This window comes from Carassius gibelio, chromosome A18, assembly GCF_023724105.1.
Source record: "Carassius gibelio isolate Cgi1373 ecotype wild population from Czech Republic chromosome A18, carGib1.2-hapl.c, whole genome shotgun sequence".
In the NCBI taxonomy this organism is placed as follows: Eukaryota; Metazoa; Chordata; class Actinopteri; order Cypriniformes; family Cyprinidae; genus Carassius; species Carassius gibelio.
The window spans coordinates 1,740,907-1,764,539 of record NC_068388.1 but is presented as its reverse complement, the minus strand read 5'-3'; the positions used below and the strand labels follow the sequence as shown (position 1 = coordinate 1,764,539).

Below are 23,633 nucleotides of genomic sequence, written 5' to 3'. Positions count from 1 at the left end.
TCCAAATTAATTATACACACCATCTAATAGTGGTTTACTCTCATGCATTAGGAACGATTGCTTTTGTACAAATTGTGAACAAACCCCAGACCCCACATCTTTTTTATATGTTTATCATTACTAATTTCAATGTTCTCTAAAGAAAATGCAAGTGTTTTTGTTCATGCAAACCTCTTTTCACTATGCTGAAGTGGTTGCAATGCAGTTTCTAGGATGTTCTGAGTGTTTTTCAGCATGCTGCGGTTGCTACAGTGTTTTTGGGGTGTGTTCTTGTGATGAAAAGTGATCGGTAATCATCGGCTCTTTAGATGTGCATTTGTGGGATTTTCCTCCTGTTTCATGGTGCAGCTGGTGAGAATGATGCATCTAATTAGTTACTTACTAAAAAAACAATGCACCTTTCTTGATGCACACATGATTTGAGGAATAACAGTCCGAAGCATAAACGCTGAACTTTGATGTTTCGTTCTAAGGTTTGGTCACCCGTGTATCTTCTTCACTAGATCTCCTGATTGTCATCTGTCCATCTTTTTTTTTTTTAGGTATCACCCTTGTTTCCGCTCACTCTCTCTCTCTGTCTCTCCTGCTCCACATTAGAGAGGTGTAACCCTTTCGAGTGGATTGTAGTCTTCCCATCAGCCGGTGCTGTATGTAAATGAGGTGATTTGTAATAGGCTGTGCCCGAGGCCGTGTGATCAAAGTGGATCTCCGCCCTGTTAAGTGGCAGGCAGCTCATCATCTCAACACAGCCAGATTAACTTTCCAACCACAGAACGACTACTCACACACACACACACACACACACACACACAGGCTCCGTCTGTGTCATCAAAAACTCCCAACTTGTTTCCAATCAGAATTTTAAATAGGCTGAAATCTCACTTTTATTTGCTGTTGCACCAGGAATGGCGTTTTCCCGTCTCTCTCTCTCTCTCTTTCTCCGGGCGTAATGGCCGTGGTCGTTTCTCAGTGCGGTTCTTCCTCCGGTTTTCATCTCCTGATCGGCTGCAGGCGACAGAGCTGCTGTTTGCCTCTGTCGTAGAGGTTTCACACATCTGCCCAAATTTTCATCAGGATAATGAGGTTGATCTGCGCTGCTTTCACTCTCTGTGACGGGTAGAGCGGCGAGAGAGAGGTTTATTACTCATAACCACGCCATGGACACACACACACACACACACACACACACACACAGAGTTTACTGCACTTATGTGATGTGTGTGTGTTAGGAAAAGAGCGTTTCTGCATCTCTTTTGTCAGAGTCACTAGTAGTCATGTTTATACCAACAACTTGATGAGATTTACACACTAATTTAGTTTAAGAGGAAAGGTTCTCATATTTACTCAGACTCATCTCTTCACAATTTTTGTGTTCCATAGAAAAGATATTTACAAGTTTGGAATGATGTGGGTGAGTAAATGATGACATAATTATCATCTTTGACTAACATCCCGTCATATATTTTGGACTTTTACACCTTTTGTTTTGTCAGATTTAATGTCTTTTATGTCTGTTTCTCCTACAGTAGATTGCAATTAGGTTTGGGAAGGTTACTTAATTTATTTCACTACAGATTTCAAAATACATGAGTTTTGCAACTTAATTTAAATACGCTTGAGTACTTAGGAAATTAAAAATTTAATTTCTGATGCTCAAAAAGGCAATGCAATGCATTGAGAGGCAGGGTGTGTAAACTTTTAGCATTGGATAAATAGGTTAAATTGTACTTATTTTCTCTTCAGGGAAACATGTATTTAGTAGCTTCTGATGTGCAGTATTAAATAATAAAAAAAAAAGAAGACAGACGTCTCAAACTGTGCTCAAACTAGCCAAGATACCAAAATCTGCAATTAGCTTGGTCTCAAATATTCCTTAACAAATTCTCCCCAAACGAAACGATCCGTGCATCATTATGCATGCTATAAAAGTTCACATTGGGATCTCTGAGATTTGATTCAGAGGCATTTCTGAGCTCTTTCCTGCCAATCTATAAGAAGCTTCTCCTGAGTCTTTTTCAATTTGCTCTCCCTTGATACGACAGTCGTGATATCGACGAGATCTGACTTGTGATTTGTCTTTCCTTCGGGAGACGCTGTTAAACGAGCGTCTGACGGACAGATGTTGTCTGATCGGGGCAGGTTTCCTAACCATTCGTCTCTTTCAGCCCTTCACGAACATTCGATTCCCTGTAATGTCATCGAGCGCGTGTGTTTGGGAACCTATTTTCCACAGTCCTCAGCGATGCCCAAAGGTCAGATGGGATATTTTTAAAATGCCCTCGGTGAAAATCAATGGCCAAAAAAAAGAGACCGGATGCTGGAACAAGGCCGCCCGCCCTAATCAGCAGCGCCTCGCCGCAGATACAACGAATCTGCAGAGAGAAGCGGAGAGATTGTGAGGGGACACATGACAAATAGAGAGAGGAAGAAGGCAAAATAAAGTGAAAGAAGCCACAGATACATAAAAGAGAGCGAGCGAGAGAAGCCCTGGCAGATACATCACTGTGTCAGGTCACACAGACACTCTGCGGCCACAGATTCATCATCCGTGCCCCGCTCTCACAGAAGAGGAGAGGAGAGGAGACGCAGGGCAGAGGACGCAGAGTGACCACAGCTGACCACCTGGGTAAACCGGTGTATTTCAGCACAACAGCCCCTGGTCCAGCGCGCCCGCCGGCCGCCGTGTCACAGACAAGGACAGAGTAACAGAGGTGGAGTAAACACTGGCTCCCGGTGCCGAAACACTGGAGTTTGTCCTGCTGCTGATGACTGAGAGTGGAGGCAAACACTGAAGAAGATCAATCAGAGCAATTTAATCTGAGACCAATCCACAGATTAATCATCTAAAAACTGACATTCTACATATACAGTACAGGTCAAAAGTTTGGAAACATTACTATTTTTAATGTTTTTGAATGAAGCTTCTTCTGCTCATCAAGCCTTCATTTATTTGATCAAAAATATAGAAAAAAATGTAATATTGTGAAATATTATTACAACTTAAAATAATTGTTTTTAAATTGTTTATACTTTAAATAATCATTTATTTCTGTGATGCAAAGCTGAATTTTTCGGATCATCATCACATGATCCTTTAGAAATCATTCTAATATGACGATTCATTATCAAAGTTGGAAACAGTTCTGCTGCTTAATATTTTTTCAGAACATGTGATACTTTTTTAGGATATTTTGATGAATAAAAAGTAAAAAAAAAAGAAGCTATGTTTTTAAAATATAAATATATTGTAATAACAATATACACTACTGGTCAGTAATTTGGGGTCAGTTCTTTCTTTTTTTAATAAAATCAATACTTTTATTCAGCAAGGATGTGTTAAATTGATAAAAAGTGATAGTAAAGAAAATATATTATTACAATATATATTATTAGAATATTTGTTATTATTTTGAATAAATGCAGTTCTTTTTAACCTTTTATTGATCAAATATATGAGACAGCAGAACTGTGTCCAACACTCATAATAAATCAGAATATTAGAATGATTTGTAAATGATCATGTGATCGACTGATGTTACATGTGACACTGAAGGCTGGAGGAATGATGCTGAAAATTCAGATTTGCATCACAGGAATAAATTATTTTTTTTAAAGTATATTCAAATAGAAAACTATTATTTTAAGTTGTAAAAATATTTCACAATATTACTGTTTTTTCCGTATTTTTGATCAAATAAATGCAGGCTTGATGATGAGCAGAAAAAACTTATTTCAAAAACATTAAAAATATTTTTCCAAACTTTTGGTCTGTACTATATATATATATATATATATATATATATATATATATATATATATATATATATATATATATATATATATGACCCTGGAGCACAAAAGCAGTCTTAAGTTTGTAGCAATAGCCAAAAATACATTGTATGGGTCAGAATTATAGATTTTTCTTTTATGCGAAAAATCATTAGGATATTAAGTAAAGATCATGTTCCATTAAGATATTTAGTAAATTTCCGACCATAAATGTATTAAAACGTAATTTTTTTTATCAGTAATATGCATTGCTAAGAACTTCATTTTGGAGAACTTTAAAGGCGATTTTCTCAATATCTAGATTTTTATTTTGCACCCTCAGATTCTAGATTTTAAAATATTTGCCCGGGCAAATATTGTCCTTACCGTACATCAATTTATCCAGCTTTCAGATGATGTATACATTTCAGTTTAAAAAAACTGACCCTTATGACTGGTTTTGTGTCCAGGGTCATATATATATATATGTGTGTGTGTGTGTGTGTGTGTGTGTGTACAAATTATTTTAATTAATTAATACTAATGTTCCGCAAGGATGCACTAAATTGATCAAATTTAACAGTTAATACAATTATAATGTAAAGATTTCTATTTAAAAACAATGCAGTTCTTTTGAACTTTATAATCATCAAAGAAACTTGTAGATTTCACGGTTTCCACAAATATACTGTGCAGCACAACTGTTTTCAACATTGATAATAATCAGAAATGTTTCTTGAGCAGCAAATCAATATATTATTCTGATTTCGGAAGATCATGTGACACTGAAGACTGGAGGAATGATAGATATTACGTGGCATTCAGACATTTCATCAATTGGTTATTTGACTTTTAATAGTAGCACAAATAATTATTGGGTCACGAATTATGAGTAAAATGTTCTCAAGAGTGTTTCAGGTTAAGTCTGAGCTTTTAGAAAATTTAGGGTTAGGGTTTTTATTATGCATAAACTAAATGCAAACAAATAAACACAACAAGCACAATAATGATAATAATAATGATGATAATCAGATGTTACTTCAAAAAATGTTTTCGAAAAATTTAATAAATAAGGCTATAAAATCAGTGTGTGTAGAAACTCAGGTCATGTGGAATTGGGAGAGTTTAATGAGAAATATTCAGTTCATATTAGTTCATTTAAGAAACTCCTGAAAATTTCTAAAGGAGACACATTTGAGATTGCCATTGTCTTTTTTTGCAACATGAAAAGCAGGAATCTTTGGCCATTTGACCTCCATTTAATCACATTTCTGTCTGGGAGAAACATTTTAGATACATTTGATTTAAATCTCAACAAAAATTCTAAAAATGCATTTTGAAAATCTCACCACAAAGCCTTTTTTTAGAAGACAAAAGATGTCTGTCCTGAATCTGTGTTTATTTTCCTCTTTGTGGTTGCTTGTTTCATCCTAAGATTCCTGAAGTCAAATTTCAGATGTAAGAAAGAAGGAATGGGGGGGTGGGGGGGTGCAAGCTTTAAAAATACCTTTGGTGTTCCTGTGTGTTTGTGAATATTATTACAAAGTGCTGTAATGAGAGAAAGAACAACACAAAGCGAGATTTTTGCCCGCGAGCGAGATGGCGAGGAATCTGTACAGCGAAAGGCCCAAGTGTGTGTGTGTGTTTATGTGTGTGTGTGTGTGTGTGTGTGTGTGTGGCCGCTTGTAGGAGGTCTTTCTCTTTGTATGCAGATCTCCTTGGGATGTTAGCAGCAGGGGAATCAGGAATGAAGAGCTACTCTTTTGGGGATGAACTGATGGGTCTGAGTAACAGAGAAAGACACCACGAGAGAGAGAGAGAGAGAGAGAGAGAGAGAGAGAGAGAGAGAGAGAGAGAGAGAGAGAGGCCAATGGGACACAATGAACAGAAAGATGAAAGGGTCAGTGTTAGAAAAGCAGACTTCAGCCATGTGTTTAATGTAATGTTTTTGAAAGAAGTCTCTTCTGCTCATCAAGGCTGCTTTTATTTGATCAAAAATACACTGAACAAAATTATGAACGCAACACTTTTCTTTTTGCACCCAGTTTTCATGATCTAAGACTTTATCTATGCACACAAAAAGTCTATTTTTCTCAATTATTGTTCACAGATCTGTCTAAATCTGTGTTTGTGAGCACTTCTCCTTCGCTGAGAAAATCCATCCACCTCACAGGTGTGGCATATTGCATTTACAATTTAGTTTTGTGTATTTTAAAAAATCAGAAATATTATTATAATTAAAAAATACCAGTTTTCTGTGTGAATCTGTGTTAAAGTGTAATTTATTTCTGTGATGCTCCGCTGTATTTTCAGCATCATTCCTCCAGTCTTCAGAGTCACATGATCTTCAGAAATCATGAAAATATAATGATTTACTGCTTAAGAAACATTTCTGATTATTATCAATGTTGAGAACATTTGAGATGCCTCAAATATTTGTGAAAACCGTGATTTGTTTAATTTTTAAGATTCACAGATAAGTAGAAAGTACAGAAGAACAGCATTTCTTTGAAATGTAAATCTTTTGTAACATTATAAATGTCTTTACTGTCACTTTTGATCAATTTAATTCATTCCTGCTGAATAAAAGTATTAGGTTCTTGTAATTTGATGAATTAGATATATATATTTGTATATTAAGAAGGCATTTGTTATATAATTTCTTTACAGTACATCAGAGCTAGACTGTGATGGTTCTGGCCTCCAGTCATCATTTGTTTCGAACCGTGTTTATGCAGCAACTAACGTCATTCATGCAACACAAGTAGAAGGAATTTCAATGTAAATCATAAATCACATTTATGCACCACTTTATGTAAGAATGGTTTATGCATGATTCAAACTGATCCTACATCTGCCTGTCACACTCATGCAACAATTTACATGCAGTAAGAAGGATTTTACAAGCAATGTACACAGAAATTCCTTCTGTTGATGGTTCTTGAACGAGGCTTTATGTGTTTACAACGATTTCGCTTTTTTTTTTTAATAATGGGAAAAAATTAATTAAAATATATTTGCTAATATAATATAATATAATATAATATAATATAATATAATATAATATAATATAATATAATATAATATTAAATAAATAATGTGCACTTTTAATGGCTGGTGAATTTTTTACTTGAGACAATTTAATACGAATAAAAATAAAAATACATTTCACAGTAATTCTTTCTGCTTATATTTAATAAATAATATTTGTTAAATTATTTTGCTGTTCTAAAATTATTATTATTATAATTATTATATACCAGTGCAGCTCTGTTTTCAATATTTTAGTTTGGATTTATTGAAATTTTCCTGCCGTTTAAGTGTGGCCTCGAGCTGGTTAGTGAACACTGTGTGGTAAAGTGCAGTTTCTGTGCTTCCAGAGCAAGCACGGCCTGACCTTTGACCTTTTAAACTCTCCGCTCGAGAAGCGTTTGTGCATGAAAGACGAACAGAAAAGGTACGAGCGACGGAAAGAGAGATGATCTTGAGAGAGAGAGAGAGTTTAGAGAGCGTGTTTCCATTAGACTGTCGTGTCGGCTAATTAGAGAGCGGCGGCATGATTCACCTTGTTAATTAGAAGGACTTGCACACCATCGGCCCCGGGGCTTCGAAGAGGAAAACGAGAGATCCAGAGAACGAGAGGGCTCTTCTTCAACGCCCGCAGTCTCTCCTTCTCTGAAGATCCTTTTGCTTTTTGATTCGAGAATGAATAAATCATCTGCACCATCCTTTCAGCGTGCATTCGACTCTTCATCTGCCACCGATCAATCGAAGGAGACGTCGTGCTACTTACAGAAGAAAGAAGAAGAGGTTAAGAGGGGAAAACACTGCTTGCCCAAGCACGGGTGACACAAAAATATTCGACTTAGAAAAGCGGGTTTTAATGATCTCCTCTCGCAGGAGGGAAACGATGTTGCTTGAGTGCGTTATACTTCGAAAATTCCCCTTTGTATTATAATGCGAACCACTCTCATTGTTTTCACTGCTGTTAAGTTAATAACCCCAGCAATAATTAAATATGGATACCAGCCAAGGTCAAACGGCGCACACATGTCTGCGGTTCTGTTGAATATGAGTGGTGCTTCAAGAGCAGGAAGTGACCTCATAATGAGCCGGACCCCTGGGGACGCCTGGGGGGGGGGGGCGTTTGTGTAATTGGGGCTTGGCTTGAACTGCAGGTCTCTAGAAATCTCTGCAGTAAGAGCAAACTTCAGCCAGCTGCTGTAAAAACCCAGTGCTTTTGCTGCATGAGTGTGGTTTGATCTTCAGTGTCTGTTTGACCCTGAGGTCAGCTGGTCTGGCTTTTGAAAGACAGCCATGTTTTATTTTTTTCAGAAACTGCAATTATCTGATTTTGTAAATATAATTTATGATTCAAATGCTTAAAACAACATTAAATCAAACTGGAGGTCCTTAGTTCATTTCTAGGATGAATGATTTACCAGTGCATGTTATTCTAATGAAAAATATTTTTGTCTTCATAATCATTCAGCAAAATGTATTTGTCTCTGCTTCTGGATATTTTTCTCTGCTTTTAGATATCTATATATTCATATAATACATTGAATATTCCAAAAAAATATGGCACATCACAGAAGTGTTGTTAATTATTTTTAAATATTTTTTTTGTCGTCTCTAGGTTACATTTTTTAATCATTTTTTTATCATTTTTATTGTTACTTTATGTTAACAGTTTTTTTTAAACTATATAATAATAATAATAATAATAATTATAAGTTACCTATAATTATTTGTATTTTATTTATATATTATTAATTGTTTATTATTATTTTATTATCAATTTAAGTGGTCAGTATGTTTTGGAATTTTTACTATATTTGTGGATATTCTAAACAGTTTTATTTAAATCATGTTTTTTTTTTGTTAAATATAATTTTTCAATATTTCTTTTTTAATTTGTTTTAAGATGTTATTATTCGTGGATTATTTTTTTGTATTTTTTTTTCTTCAATTAAAATTTATTTTTCAATTGAAACATTGTATTTTATTTTATTTTTTTATATTTTTGTGGATTATATTAAATGTTTTTTTTTTTTTTTTGGCGCTCCAGTGAAGAGCAGAGTGCTGCTCAGTGTCCCGGGGCAGGAGGGTGAGAGGGCAGATTTTGCCCCCTGCTGCTCCTGTATGTTCCAGACTCCAGTGTTACTGAACCTCAGTGTTTCTCAGTGAAAGCCCACTCCAGAACAGCCTGATCCTCCGGTTCTGCTCCAGCTCAGACATCTGTGTGTGAGACTGTGGGTCTGTGGCCTGTGGGAGGAGAACAGAAGGTCCTGTAAAACAGATAGAGAACCAAACATAAAGATATTGCTCGTGCACAGAACGGTGTGATTTGTGTTTTTAGATTATCATATGTTGATGAAATTGAGGTTTTTACGAAAGCATCTCTTTTATTACAGTGTGTCAGCGTCTCCGCTTCATTATTCTTCTGTGATGAGTGTAATTACGACATGCAAAACTTCTCTAAGTTTTACTCAACGCCCATTTCTACAATCACCCGACTATTAAACATTTATTTTTGAAGCAGCACTGAGAATATTAAAGCAGTTAGCCGAAATAATTCATATGAATATTTCTCCAAATGTTTCCCATGTAATGAGCGCGGCGCTTGACGAACTCTACACACAGTTGAGCTGTAACCCCCTTCCCTCGTTCTCTCTGGTGCACGAGGGTGATTCGTCTGTAATGGTGAATCTCTGAGAGCTGGCACCACAGATGGCACGCTGGGACCCGCATTTATCAGAACGCCATAAATCTGAGACTCCGGCAGTTGCTGCGGGCGTGAAGCGGGCACAGAGTCTGGTGCCAACTGCTGCGCAGACATGCCGGCTCCGGTCCTTGAGAGGAATAGGATTATCTGAGGGGTCAGCGGTCTGCGTCTGCTGATATCTACGATGATATCAGGACTGTGGGGATGTAGAGAGTCAAACAGCCCGCTCAACGTTAAAGAGGAAGCTCAGCCAAAAATCAACATCCAAACTTGTGACTGGTGTATGAGGACCACTGTTAAGTCCAAGCTAGGCATGCACTTGCATAAAAAGTATCATTATTATTATGAAATGCTATACTAAACTAAACTATACTAAATCATTCATTTGTTCTTGTTTTTTAATAATTTAATAAAATAAAAAAAGTATTCAAAAATTTGAATAATCATTATTTAAAATGTCATTATTTATTTATTTTTTACAGCCCAGTGGTATTATTACTGTAGTCATATTCCCTGATTTTTAATAAATTAAAATAATATTTAGTAATAATAACTGTCATTGTTTTATATTCTAATAACTACATTATGATAATATTATTGCTGTTGTAAAAATTCATTTTTAATCATTTAAAATAAATTAAATATTTAAATATTATTAATATAACAATCATATCTATTGTTATTAGTATTATTAAGAACTTAACTATTTTACAGTACACTAGTATTAATATAATAGTATTTCTTTATTGGTTTAATATTTATAATGCAATTATTATTATTATTATTATTATAAACTTGTTTATCGCTTTTATAAAACAATGCTATTATTACTAAAATAATTTGTTTTAGTTGATATAAATTAAATATTTAAGCATTAATATTAATAACTATTATTATTATTATTATTAGTAGTAGTAGTAGCAGTATTAGTAAAACATATTTATTTTGCAGTACAATAGTATTATTACTATTATAAATCTTAATTGGATGAATTTTTTTATTTTCTAAAATAATAAAATAATAATTATTATTATTATTATTTATGCATATTTGTCTCCTTTTTCAAGAGTTTGCCTCCTTGGTCCATACAACTAAATCCCAAATCTTCTGAATTGATATGATTGCTTTGTTTAAGAAACTTTCTGTTTGAAAACAGTTACATTGTTGCACCTTATTGCCTTTTATGGAGCTCATCAGCTTCTGATCACCCTTCACTTTCACTGAAAGAGCTACATGAGCATTCTTCTAAACGTCTCATTCTCTGTTTTATGGAGGGAAGCAAGTCTATGACATTTATGGTTTATCTGTCCTTCCAAATGCATCTTCTAGACAGCATTAAGACTGAACAGAAAGCAAACGGAGGTGTTTTTTTCTGAAAAGAAGACTATGATGATCTCATGTGTCTGTTTTATGGTTAAATGATTCGTCTCAAGTGATGCCTGAGGGTAGTTTTTCAGGGTGTTGCTTCAGGTCAAGAAGATCATGTCTTCATGATCCATGTGCTTTCCTGTGTGTTGACGTCTGACACACAGACTCACAGTCTACACACACCGTTTGCAATGGCTGTTGAAAACCAAAGCAATCTTTATATCACGCCATTTTGAGGGCAACATCACAGTTCTCTCTGATCTTACACACACACACACACACACACACACACTGAGCTGACTGCATGAAAGATTGCATTGATTGCCCTCATTCAGTTTAGCAACACACACACACACACACACACACACACACACACACAGTCTTTCTCAAACACCAGCGGGCACAGGGCGGTTCACTCCCTCACTGCAGACAGACTGTGACGACTGTGTGTGTGTGTGTGAGGCCATATGTGGCTGTGTATGTGTGTGTGTGTGTGTGTGTGTGTGTGTGTGTGCTGTCCTCGGGCTCCGACACGTCCTCAGAAAGGCTCTGTGAGCGAGGCTGCCCCGCAGGAAACCGTGACATTACCTGAGGCGCCACTGGGCCTTCTTACACTTCACAAAGTGAAAAATCACATCAGAGCGTGTGAGCCGACACACACACACACACACACACACACTTATATTCACTCCTAAATCTTTCCAAACACACAAAAAATTAAGTTTTAACGATTCTTGAGGGAGAAGACACTGATGGATGTGTTGATTTGACTCTGGCGATTCGCTGTTTTGCAGATGATGATGTCACTTCCTGTGACATCATGCCACAGCTGACACAGTTGCTTGGTTTGGCATGTAATAATTATTAGATTCAGCATTTTGTGGACTCAGTTTGTCAAACGTCCTGGTCTGTAATATGATGTTTTCCTTCTGTTTTCAGATGCAGCAGCAGGAACTCGCTCAGATGAGACAACGAGACGCAAACCTGACGGCGCTCGCCGCCATCGGCCCTCGGAAGAAACGCAAGGTGGACTCGCCAGGAGCTACAGCGACTGAGGTACGCACCTCTCTACACCGAATCATATTACATGAGCTGAGATTTGAAGCTGTATCATTTGACTTGATCCCTTATTTGAAAGGATGGATATTAAGCACTGGTAGATATATATCTTACATCATATATATATATATATGCTCTGTACATGTTTCGCTTTCCTCTTGCCGTCAGAAGACCTGTTCATATTCCCTGACAGATTCTGACTAATGTTTGAATCCCATAAACCGGAAAAAGCACTTAGTCATATTAAAAACCGGCTTGTTGGTGTGTGTGTGTGTGTGTGTGTGTGTGTTTGGTCAGTGAACACAACCTCAGTGAAAGCAGGCTAACTGAATAAATGCATTGCTTCTGCTCTGTGAACACCATCCTGACCTCCTTCACTTTATATAGCTGTCATCGAGAATCATCAAATGTGTGTATGTACACACACAGAGACCCTGCTTTTTTGGTTACAGCATTAAAATCGACTTCATTTGCCTCTTTTGCAGATGATGAACAGACAAAGTGTTTAATGTCAAATTAAAAACACATCGCTGCAAAGTCATCAAATAGTGACTCGTATGAAACCCAGAATAATTCATTTATTATTAAGTGCTTTTCTCTTTTTTGTATCGATGCAACATCTAATTCATCATTGGTTCTATTAAAAAAAATCACTTAAAAAAAAAATTTGTCTTGTGTTCTAGTTAAAATGTCTAAAGATTCTTGAGAAGCAGCATTGTGTTAGGTGACCAGATAAAATACTTTTTTTTCAGTATAAATACACCTGTATCTTGTCATTTTTACGATTCTAATGAATTTGTGTATCATGATGGTCGGAGTGTTTTACTTTGACTTTAATGAAAAAGTCTCTAATGCTCAGCAAGGCTGCATTTATTTGGTCAAAAATACAGTAAAAAATGTGAAATATTATTACAATTTAAAACAAATGTGTTCTATGCAAATATAGAGAAAAAAGTAATTTATTTCTGTGATGCACAGCTGTATTTCCAGCATCAGTCTTCAGTGTCACATGATCTTCAGAAATCATGGAAATATGATGATTTACTGCTCGAGAAACATTTCTGATTATCATCAATGTTGAACACAGTTGCGCTGCACATATATAAATGCCTTTACTGTCACTTTTGATCAATTTAATGTGTCTTTGCTGAATTTATTTCATTTTTGAACAGCAGTGTATATTGTGAATGTAGTCACAGCTTAATAAGGGTGTTATGAATATAATAATTATTATTTAGTATATCTAGATGTATATCAAAGCACCATCTGATTCCAGTGCCATGGTACTTTCATCTAAGGGTCTTTGCTGTTTTGTGTGTTTCTGTTTTTTAATTGCAGCATGTTTTTCCGAGCACCTCTCATGATCACAAGAGAAGAGAAAGGCAGGATAGACAGAGAATCTTAACTTAACTTTTTTTTTCACCTCCCGTTATTTCTTCATTTGGGCTGGGGCTGTGTGTCGCCCTGGGGTGTTTTCTCTGCTTTCTCCAGAGCAAAGTGAATGTGACTTTTCTAAGGGGGTCACAGAGATGCTGGGGGTCTTCTCTGAGCTTGACTCGGGGCTCGGCAGAGATTTCATCTGCTTCTCTCAGCGTCCTCTGTTTGCCGGAGTATCTGGACTCTGTTCTGCTGCGTTCATCCCAAACCAAAGCCTCTCAGTGTCTGGAAACCTGAGCAATGAGAGAGATGCTGAAAGAGAGGTTTAGAGCAAAGTTAACTAAAACTTAAACGGAAAAAATACAAAAATACAAAATAACAATTGTTAAAAAAAAAATTATTTCACTGAAATAAAATATAAAAGAAGTTACATTTATTTTGCCAAAGCAACAGTTCTGATTTTCATTTAGTTTAACTTAATGTTGTAAAGTAGATAAAATTAACATTCACATAAAATATTATTAAAAATAAGACAATAAAATTACAAAATAATTAAATTCAAATTAAAATGTAATTAATATTAAATCTAAACAGAAAAAATAAAATAAAATAAACATAAATGTTTTATTGTAATTAAATTAAATGTAATTTAATTTAATAAAAATTAATTGAAATTAAATTAAAATGAAATACAAACAAAAAGCGCATTTTATTTATTTATTTATTTATTTTTTATTTTACAATAAATTGACAATAAAATTACAAAAAAATGTATTAAATTAAAATTAAAATGTAATTAATATTAAATCTAAACAGAAAAAATAAACAAAAGTTTTATTGTAATTCAAGTAAATGTAATTTAATTTAATAAAAATTAATTTAAATGACATTAAAAAGCGAAAAATAACAATATTTTTTTAATAAAAACTAGCTGTAATAGTATTTCAATGTTACTCAAACAAGGCTGGTTTAAATCTTGTGGGTTTGTTCTCCTTGAGACATTGCTATTGCTCAGCTCTTTCTGAACTCAGGAGACTTAATGGAGATTTCAATGAAGTTTTTTTTAAGTTTGTCCTAAAATGTCTAAAGAAAACATACACAAGTCAATAGTTGACATTTAAGTTAGATTATAGAGTGCATTTAATCTTGAGAGAACTTGGTGAGAAATTAAGACAACTTGTTTGTCGTCTTATGTTTCATCATCTTTTTTTTAGGAGTAAATTAGATCCTGCCCGTTTTATCTTACTTGAAGTTTTACGCAGAAATAGACCATGTTATGTGCATTTGATATGAATTTGATGAGTTTGGTGTCTTGTGAGATTACTGGGGTCATCATTCATGATAGCCGGATAATAATTTAATGAAGTTCGTAGCCTCTCATCACTATAATATTGCTCTTTTTATGTTTCATAGAAGAAAGAAAGTTGTATGGTTTAGGTTCGACATGAGGATTTCTTTACAGAGATCTCATTTGGGATGTTTCTGTCCTATGGGTTACCCTGAAACGCCCCGTCAGAGCGTGTGTGTGACTGAAATCAGGTAGCGCTGGTGGCGGGCGGTTTGGGTGTTTCTTCTTCCTCTCGTCTCCTCTCGTCTGGCCAGGCAGCAGATCGCCGTAGGGCTGAACCTGATAGCCCATGTTGAGCATAGAGTCTGTCTCCATCCTGAGCCGGAGAGCGCAAACAAAGAGGCCTTACAGCGCTCCGAGGGACAGATTAGAGAGAGGGAGACAGGGGCCCTAACTGGCCCTCGCTCGGGGTCATTGCACAATGCAGGAGCCACAGTAACAGCTCTGTCCTCTCGCTCTCGGAGAGCTTTGAAGTTCAGCACAAAGATACTGCGTGGGAAGTGAAATGTGTACATGAGTTTGAGTGCGATTCATTTCCCAGGTATGACTCGTAATGCTTCTGTGGTTTTGTAGTTGATTGCAGCATATTTACATTTATTTAGCACGTTTTTATGCACTTATTAACTTGAGTTCACCTCTATAAGCGCATGCAGTGAAATTAAATGACACCTATTTACTCGCATGCTAGCAATGTTGTTGTCCATAAGTACACATAAACCTGTTAACGATCATTTTTTTATAATTTAAGTTTGGATAGTGCACTTTAATGCCTATTTTAAAAAATGGGGGGTGACAGTTAAAGGGTTAAGCAAAACTGAAGTAAATAGTAATAAAAATGGCAAAAACGAAAATTGCAACTCGATTTTTGTATTTTCTCTTGAAAATGCAAGTGTCGTTGACTGCACAAAAATCAATGCCGTAATGCTTGCCGTTTATGTAATAAAGTAATTCTGGGTGTTGTCAGAATGTTTCTAGGGTATTATGGGCTGTCACTAGGGCGTTGTGAGGTGTTTGGGTGGGGTCATTTATGACTAAAAGTGATACTCGACATAGCAAATAGCACTAATTATTCCTGTGTAGATTGACAAAACAGGGGGGAAAAGGGGGAAGATTGAGTCGCCTTTTTATGTAAATGTGTCACCTTTTTCTTTTAGGGTTGTAGATTAGTAGGGAAAGACTGCGAGCGATAGAGAGAGAGAGAGAGAGGGGAAAGCACAAGGAAAACTGATGCCCTTTCCTCCAGCTAAATTAACAGGAGTCACGTGGAAAACAATCCGAGCCGGGAATGAAAGGGGGGTGGAACCATTAAAATGTGCCCGGGGCGATGGACTGCACCCAGTATCACTAAAAATGCTCTCACTACAGATGTGCAGGCAGGCTTACAGGCAAACGCTGCTCTTGTTCTATAGCTACAATTAAAATCAACCTCCCTGCCAAAAAACTGGATGCTAGAAAGAGAGGAAAGCAGACATGAACATCAAAGACGGATTGAAATGTGTAGTCAGTAATAAGAGTGGTCTCCAAGCCCCGCGGTTCTCCACGGTCCTCTAGTTAATGAGAATTTCTGACCTCTGGTTTGTAAGTTAAACTTGTAATCTTGGTTAATGAAGTAAATCAAACCCAAGTTGGAGTGAGCAGCGTTTCTGTGTCTTCGGCTGCTCTTTTTCTTCTCCTCCCATCTTTCCCAGCATGAGTAAACGTGGGCAGATCTTTCAGCCAGACAAACAGGAAGGCCACGGGTGTGTGTGTGTGTGTGTGTGTGTGTGTGTGTGTGTGCTTTGACGTCTGCTTCTCGAGCTGTTTGGTTTCGATGCCCTTCTGAAAGCTGGTGGAGGGACACGGTCACAACAGTCTGTGTTTGACCCCTGCTTTTATTCAATATGCATGTAATGTTTTTTTGTTGTTTTTAACAGTTTTGTCCAATTTTAAATGAAATAAAACATGGTTTAGGGAAATAACTTAAGTTGCCAATAACTTCTTTATTTTATTTTATTTGTTTGATATAGTTGGTATTTTGATTTTTTTTTTAGATTTAAATATATATAGCTGTCATAGTTTTGTTTAAATAAAATTTAGAATTATGCATCAAAAACATTTTTTTTTCTGTTTTTAAATTTTTGTCTTGATATAAAATAATAATAATAATAATAATAATAATAATAATAATAATAATACAAAAATTAATAATAAAAAATAATAATTTGATCACCAGCATTTTTAACAACCAATTAAATCTTAAGGTCAGTTTTTTACTCTGGTAGTATTTTGAATATTTTCAAAGAATTTTTATATCTTAAATTATTTTATTTTTTTTTGCAATTTATTGCCATCACTGATTTGTCTGCAATTTGAGGCAAAATTTCAGGTCAATAAATAAAGTCTTGATTATTTATGTATTTATTTATATACATTTCTGAAACATTTACAAATCTAAACTGGGCATCAAATATGTATGTAATGTACATTCCAAGATTATTTATTTATTTATTTGTTTGTTTGTTTACACGACTCAAACATCTACAATACACACACACACACACACACATATATAGATCATGCCATCTTGTTTTTAACATAAGTTCAGTTTAAATTAAACCCAGACAAATTCATATTGAAAGATGTCACATCTGATCCCTCCTCATGATTCACGTTTGACATGTTTGTTTGCATCAGTCTGCAAATGTTTGTGAGGCTTTTGCAAACAACAGTGCAATTACTATTTCACGCACAATGACCTGCACTTCATTCTGATGGGTTTTTCTTGATTGTTTTGTAGTGCACGAGTCTGTTCTTACACACCTACCCCATCCGTGCGACTCCATCAGCCGTAAACCAGCAGTCAGCTTCAAATAAACAATATTCAGGAGTAATGGTACCGAATGAAAACCATCAGCGCTGACCTTTCTGTCACGTGTTTAAACTCTCCGCTACGAGTCATCCATTCCCGTTAGGTGAAAGAAAAAACAGTTTTGTGTACATATTTCCATTCAGGTTCAGAAAGCGGTAGATTTAGTCTAGTTTCCGTTTCTGGACTGCACAGAGGTTCAGCTGTGTTTGTTAAAAACATGCGTAGAAAATGCCCTTTAGTGGTTTTCCGTGCAGCCCAAGAGGGATCGGCGAGGAAGAGAGAAGTTGAAAGCACCATACATCACGTAGGAAAAAGCCGTTTAGTGCCACAGTTTTCCCTGTGGTCCTGTAGAGAGCTGGCCTTCGGAAAAGTCTGGACAATAGCGCTCTGTGTCTGGATCGGTCAACTTCATCAAGTTTAATTAGATATTTGCATCTTGCATTGTGCCAGGATGTAAACCATGCAACAGGAAAGTCGAGAGAGATTCTATAGATTACTTATACATCTATATATGCATAAACCCAAATCTGTACTGATATTCAAGTGAATATTTCCATATTTATGCGAAACTGGGATTCTCCAGTGAAACTTTCTGCTGAAAGATGGTTAAATATACAATTTTGACAACAAAGCTGAGCCTGAGGGGAGGTTCAGATACCCATCTTAAAGAAATTAATTACCTCCCTTGTTAATCTAGATATAATTAAGTTTCTGAAGAATAGATTTGACTGCAGTTGTGCCATGAGAACGCTACAGAACCAGAGCCAAAACTCGAAGCTGCTGGTGAGGGATGATGGGAAATCCTGCTGAACCGTTCTCTCTGGCCGTCCCACGCTTGTCTGGGAATACATCATCCATCCCGCTAGGAACCGCAGATTAGCATTAATGCAAAGTGGGTGCAAGCGAAACCTGCCAGGAACATGTCCAGGAACACTCCTCACCCCAGAATCAAGGAAAACATATTTTTCTTTACTTAAGGAGTTTTATGTGTTTTAGATCAGATAGGTAATCTACTGTATATGCTGTTGTACAGGGACTGATTTTTGTTTAATATGATGTCATACCTAAAGGCAATTTAATATAAAATAAAGTTTATAAAAACTAAAGGCAATGAAAAAAGGCATGAGACAAATACACTACTGTTTGGGGTGTTTTAAAATAAATCTCTTCTGTTCAACAAAGGTTGCATTGATTTGATGCAAAAACAGTAAAAATGCTAAATATTATTACAATATACATAAATGTTTTCTGTTTGAGTATAGAGTAAATTATAATTTATTTCTGTGATCAAAGCTGTATTTTCAGCATCATTCCTCCAGTCTTCAGTGTCACATGATCTTCAGAAATCAGAATAATATGATGATTTGCCGCTCAAGAAACATTTCTGATTAATATTAATGTTGAAAACAGCAGTGCTGTGAATATTTTTGTGGAAACTGTGATGCATTTTATTTTTCAGGATTCTCAAATAAATAAAAAGTTCACAAGAACAGAATTTATTTGAAATATAAATATTTTGTAACATTTTAAATGAATATAAAGAAAGATTTTATAGCGATCCCAAATAGTAGTGTATATTTGTATTTTTTTTTTTTTTTTTACAATTTGGTATTTTTTTATAAATCACTTTGTTTTGATGTTTTTTTTTTCATAAATTACAATATATGCAAAATATATTTTGTTAGGTGGTGAAGTACTTATACATAATTATAATATTTATAGTATTGGTTTATTGCCTTTTTATAATCATTAATTTGGTTTATAATGAATATTGTTTGTGCATTTACATTTAAATGCCGTTTTGTACATAAATCTGAATATATTGAATCAGCATTAACAGTAATGAGAATTACTAACAGAATACAACAGTAATGAGATCGTAGACGGGAATTGTATTTAACTGAATTGAGAAAAATGCCATAATGCATCTTAATGATGCTAAAATAGTTTAAGTGTCTTTTATTTTGTAGTGAGATTTGACCCAGACATGTTTGGATGAGCTTCAGTCGTTTGTGTTCGTACAAGCTCGTCTTTTGAAGCGAATATGACTGGAATCTGAATCCAGTCGCTGTAATTCACCCCAGGATCTACTCTCCATCATCCTTCAGAAACGTATTTAGAGTCGGCGCTCTCTCTCGCGTCTGTGAAATTAGCCGCGGTCTCGTTGAGCTCTGCTACATTGTGACATTACTGCAAAACACTGTTGTGTTTCTATCTATTAAAGAACCTTGTTTCTTTTTGATTTTATTATTTGTGTCAGCTCCGTTCTGCTGGTGGAAAGGTTGATGCCTGAGGACACGAGCAAGAGAAAATGCTGGAATGATCTTTCATTAAAGGCTTCCAGTGGAAGAGGAAATCTGAGATACACAACTGCCCACATACACACGACAAAATTCACAATTCTGATCTATAAAGCCACTCTAAAAACACACGTAGAAGAATCCCTGAAAGCGAGTAGATTTTAGAAACGACATGCTGCCGGGGAACCACCAAATTCATCTTTACACCTTTCTCTAGCAAATCGTCACAATTATTTCTGGCTCGAACTCAGCGTGGACGTAACGATTCTGAAAGTGACTTTTAATTTGAAGGGCCTTCGGTCGCTGCGTTCGGGGAAGGCTTGATTAAAAAGACGAGCACCATATTGTTTGCAGATGGAGGCGCTTCAGGAGGAGTTGTAATTGAATTTCTGTGTGGAGATGGCACCTGTCTGGAGTCTACGAGGAGTCTGGAAAAGAGTGACTGAGGAAGACATTCCGCAGTTTCCGGAAACATTTCTGGGAATCATGGAATGTTAGGACGACGTGACACAATGTCTTTTGACAGTCGCTCGTGTTGCATGACCTCATCAGCAAAAATAGATGCAAAGCTGAATTTTCAGCATCCTTGCTCCTTCAGAAATCATTCTAATACGGATGGAAATTAGCATTGTGCTAAATCCGGCGTATTTACGTTCAACTTTGATTGTACGTTCATGAATATGCACTGTCCCATTTAAATAAATAAATTGAAATTGAAATAATACGCTGATTTGCTATCAGTGTGGAAAAACGTTCTATCACAGAATATAACATTAAATTCAGAATGTGTTTTCTCAGAATTGCAAAATACAAACTTAGATTTGTTTTACGTATTTCTCATTCAATTTCAAGTTAATATCTTGCGCAATTCTGAATTTACATTGAACAATTCTGACTTTTTATTCTCAGAATTGCGAGATGTAAAATCAGAACTGCAAGATATAAAAGTCCAAAATTAGACAATTTTCTTGCAACTCTTAAGTTTACATCTTGGAATTGTTTTTTTTTTTTGTCAGTCACAGAATAGAAACTCAGAATTGTGTGAAATATAAACTCATATATAATTATTATATAAATTATATATAAATTATCAAAATATAATTTCAGTACTGCGAGATATAAAACCAGAATTAGAAGAAATAAAGTCTGAATTGTGAGATATCATTTAAGAATTGCAAATCATTATTTGTAGTTTACATCTCACAGTTCTTTTTTTGTGGCCGCCGTGGAATAAAAATTATTGCGATATTTTTTCTCTCCGAATTCCAATAAAAATGTTAGAATTTTGAGATATATACTTAGAATTCTGAGCAAAAAAAAAAAAAAAGAGTCTGAAACGTGAGAGTTGCTATTTCCTTTTGAAACAAGCTTCCATGAAAACAGTTGTGCTGCTTCATGTTTTTGTGGAAATTGTAATAGATTTCTCAGAGTGATTGAGAAAGACATTCATAAATTACACTTTGGAATTCTTCCAAAACATGTTTGAAGATCACTCATGTTGCACGACCTCATCAGCTGTAATAACAGACAATTAAAGGCAATCGTAAAATATCCACAACTCATGCGTGCATGCGGGAATCGGCCTGATCCGAATACTTCGTTTGAGTTTCCCTGTGAAATCCTGTGCATGGTGTAATTAGGTCAGTCGTTTAGTGCATTAATAAGGGGTTAATTGCACAGCGTTTGATCTGTGCTCTCCGCCACACATGAGCCGGGTTTCCAGCTAGTACAAATGTCCATTCATACACTTCTTTACCTGTTTAATGCAGTGCAGGTGATCCGTGTGGATATCAGCACTAATCCATAGCTGTGTTTTTAATAAAACACACTTGACATGTCCAGCTTGCCTCCAAAAGTAGCGTCTGGAACAACAAATCTCCTGACGAGCACATGGGATGTAGATTGTGTTTCCATGCGACATGTTTTTCACAGACGTATTGTTTTGTGTGCATGTTTAGGTGGAGGATAAAATTAGCCGAAGAGAAGGTGCTGGAGTGAATAAACAAGCCAATCCATTAGCACGGACGGGTTATTGGCTTATTTCGCCTCTACTGAGGGCGGCCCATTAAAAGTGGTAATGTGTGCCCGCAGCTCTGCCCGAGGGATTCGGAGGAGGCCAGGGAGGAATATTTCACATGCATCAGGCGCCTGAATTAAATAGACCAATGTTCCCTAAAAAGACTGAAGTACATCTCTTTCTGATGTGCGTCTCGGGCAAAAAAAATGCATTGATCTTGGAATGTCCCTTGGCAATTATAAAATATTAAATCCAAGTCACACTTTTTGGCTCAGCTTAATTCCTCCTCTCTCTCTCTCTCTCTCCCTCCCGCTGTTCATTGCTTCCTCCATTTGATCAATTTTAAAAGTTTGCAATGTTTTCAAGAATGGAAAGAATCTCAGCAGTGCTGCGTAAATTGTTGGCGAGTTTGCATTCAGTTCAGATAGAGTTTGTTTCTTCCTCAGATTTAGAGAAATGTAGCGCTGCATCAGTGTCTCATCAATGGATGCTCTGCAGTGAATGGGTGCCGTCAGAATGAGAGTTCAAACAGCTGATAAAAACATCACAAGTTAACATCTGGAGAAGACACAAGCTGAAACAAACCCAGCATTAAGACGTTTTTAATCATTTAAATCATTGCGTCTGGCTAAAATACTGTAATCCATAAAAACTCTTCCTCCAGTGAAAAAGTCCATCTCCAGTTGTCTCTCGCATCAAAATCAACCCACATATTAATTCAGAACTGTTTTAGCCTGAAAACTGTGCTTGTGATGTTTTTATCAGCTGTTTGGACTCTCATTCTGACGGCACCCATTCACTGCAGAGCAAGTGAAAGTAATGCAATGCTACATTTCTCCAAATCTGATGAAGAAACCAACTCATTTATATCTTGGACGGCTTGAGGGTGAGGACATTGCCAGCAAATCTTCATTTCATATCAGATTTGTCTTAAAAGGTATGTGTTAAAAATGCCAACTATCATTAGGGTGGTTAAGCTCACGCCTGCATCTTCCCGTGTCCTCTGAGACATCACAGACGCCTGTGGCTAATTGGCCAAATAATTCAATTTAACCATGATCTTAGTAAATCTATTCAGCCAGCTGTTTGACGGGCCACACAGTTCATTAGAGCCGGTGTGTGTTTGTGATACGGGTAATTAAGATTTCGAATCGATCATTGAATGCATAATGCAGGAGTCAGTAACTCCTGCCTTTCCTCGCATCCGCCTGCTAAGAGCTCGTTTACCTCACGGCCTGCTGAGGGATTTTATTTAGCGAGCCTAATTAACTTCTCAATGTTTTCCTTTTCCTCCTTTAGACTCAAGCCGTGTGGAGTTCACTTGTGCATTCATAGGTTTTTGTAGATGAATCTGAAGAGTAATTAATATGCATTTGAACATGTTAAAAGTGTTTGGCTTGTTGTAAATCTACAAACTAATGAATTCAAATAAGCTTGTCGAAGTGCTTGTTTTTGTTTCTTCGTGTGTGTGTGACGCTGACTGAAACCTGCAGATGGTAATTATAAAGCAAGCGCTCTTATATTTCTCACCAGCCCAAATCACAGTCGCTCTGCTCGAGTTCGGCTTTCTACATCTGTCATATTGCTGTCTGATGAATCCAGACATGTATTTTTTAACAATCCATAAATTATGTATTCGGAGCCGTAATGAACACAGTTGAGTGATACTCTCTGGGATCTCTCTCTGATTTGATATTTCCCTCACTGCAGTTTCAGATCGTTGTGATGAAGGGACTGCATGTGAATGCATGTAAGTACTAAAGATCTACTTGTTTATTTAATTAAATTCTGTCTGAAACGACAAAAAGATTATTATTTTC

General features: G+C 36.0%; 1 protein-coding gene across 2 annotated transcripts in view; it reads left to right on the top strand.

The window, feature by feature from the left end:
* Positions 1 to 23,633, top strand: part of LOC127934168 (transcription initiation factor TFIID subunit 4) — a 69,636-nt gene that overhangs the window by 30,273 nt on the left and 15,730 nt on the right. For both annotated transcript variants that reach the window (XM_052531365.1, XM_052531366.1), the window contains one exon: positions 11,804 to 11,920. In XM_052531365.1, the coding sequence (XP_052387325.1) occupies positions 11,804 to 11,920 (117 nt within the window). The remainder of the gene's footprint in view (positions 1 to 11,803; positions 11,921 to 23,633) is intronic.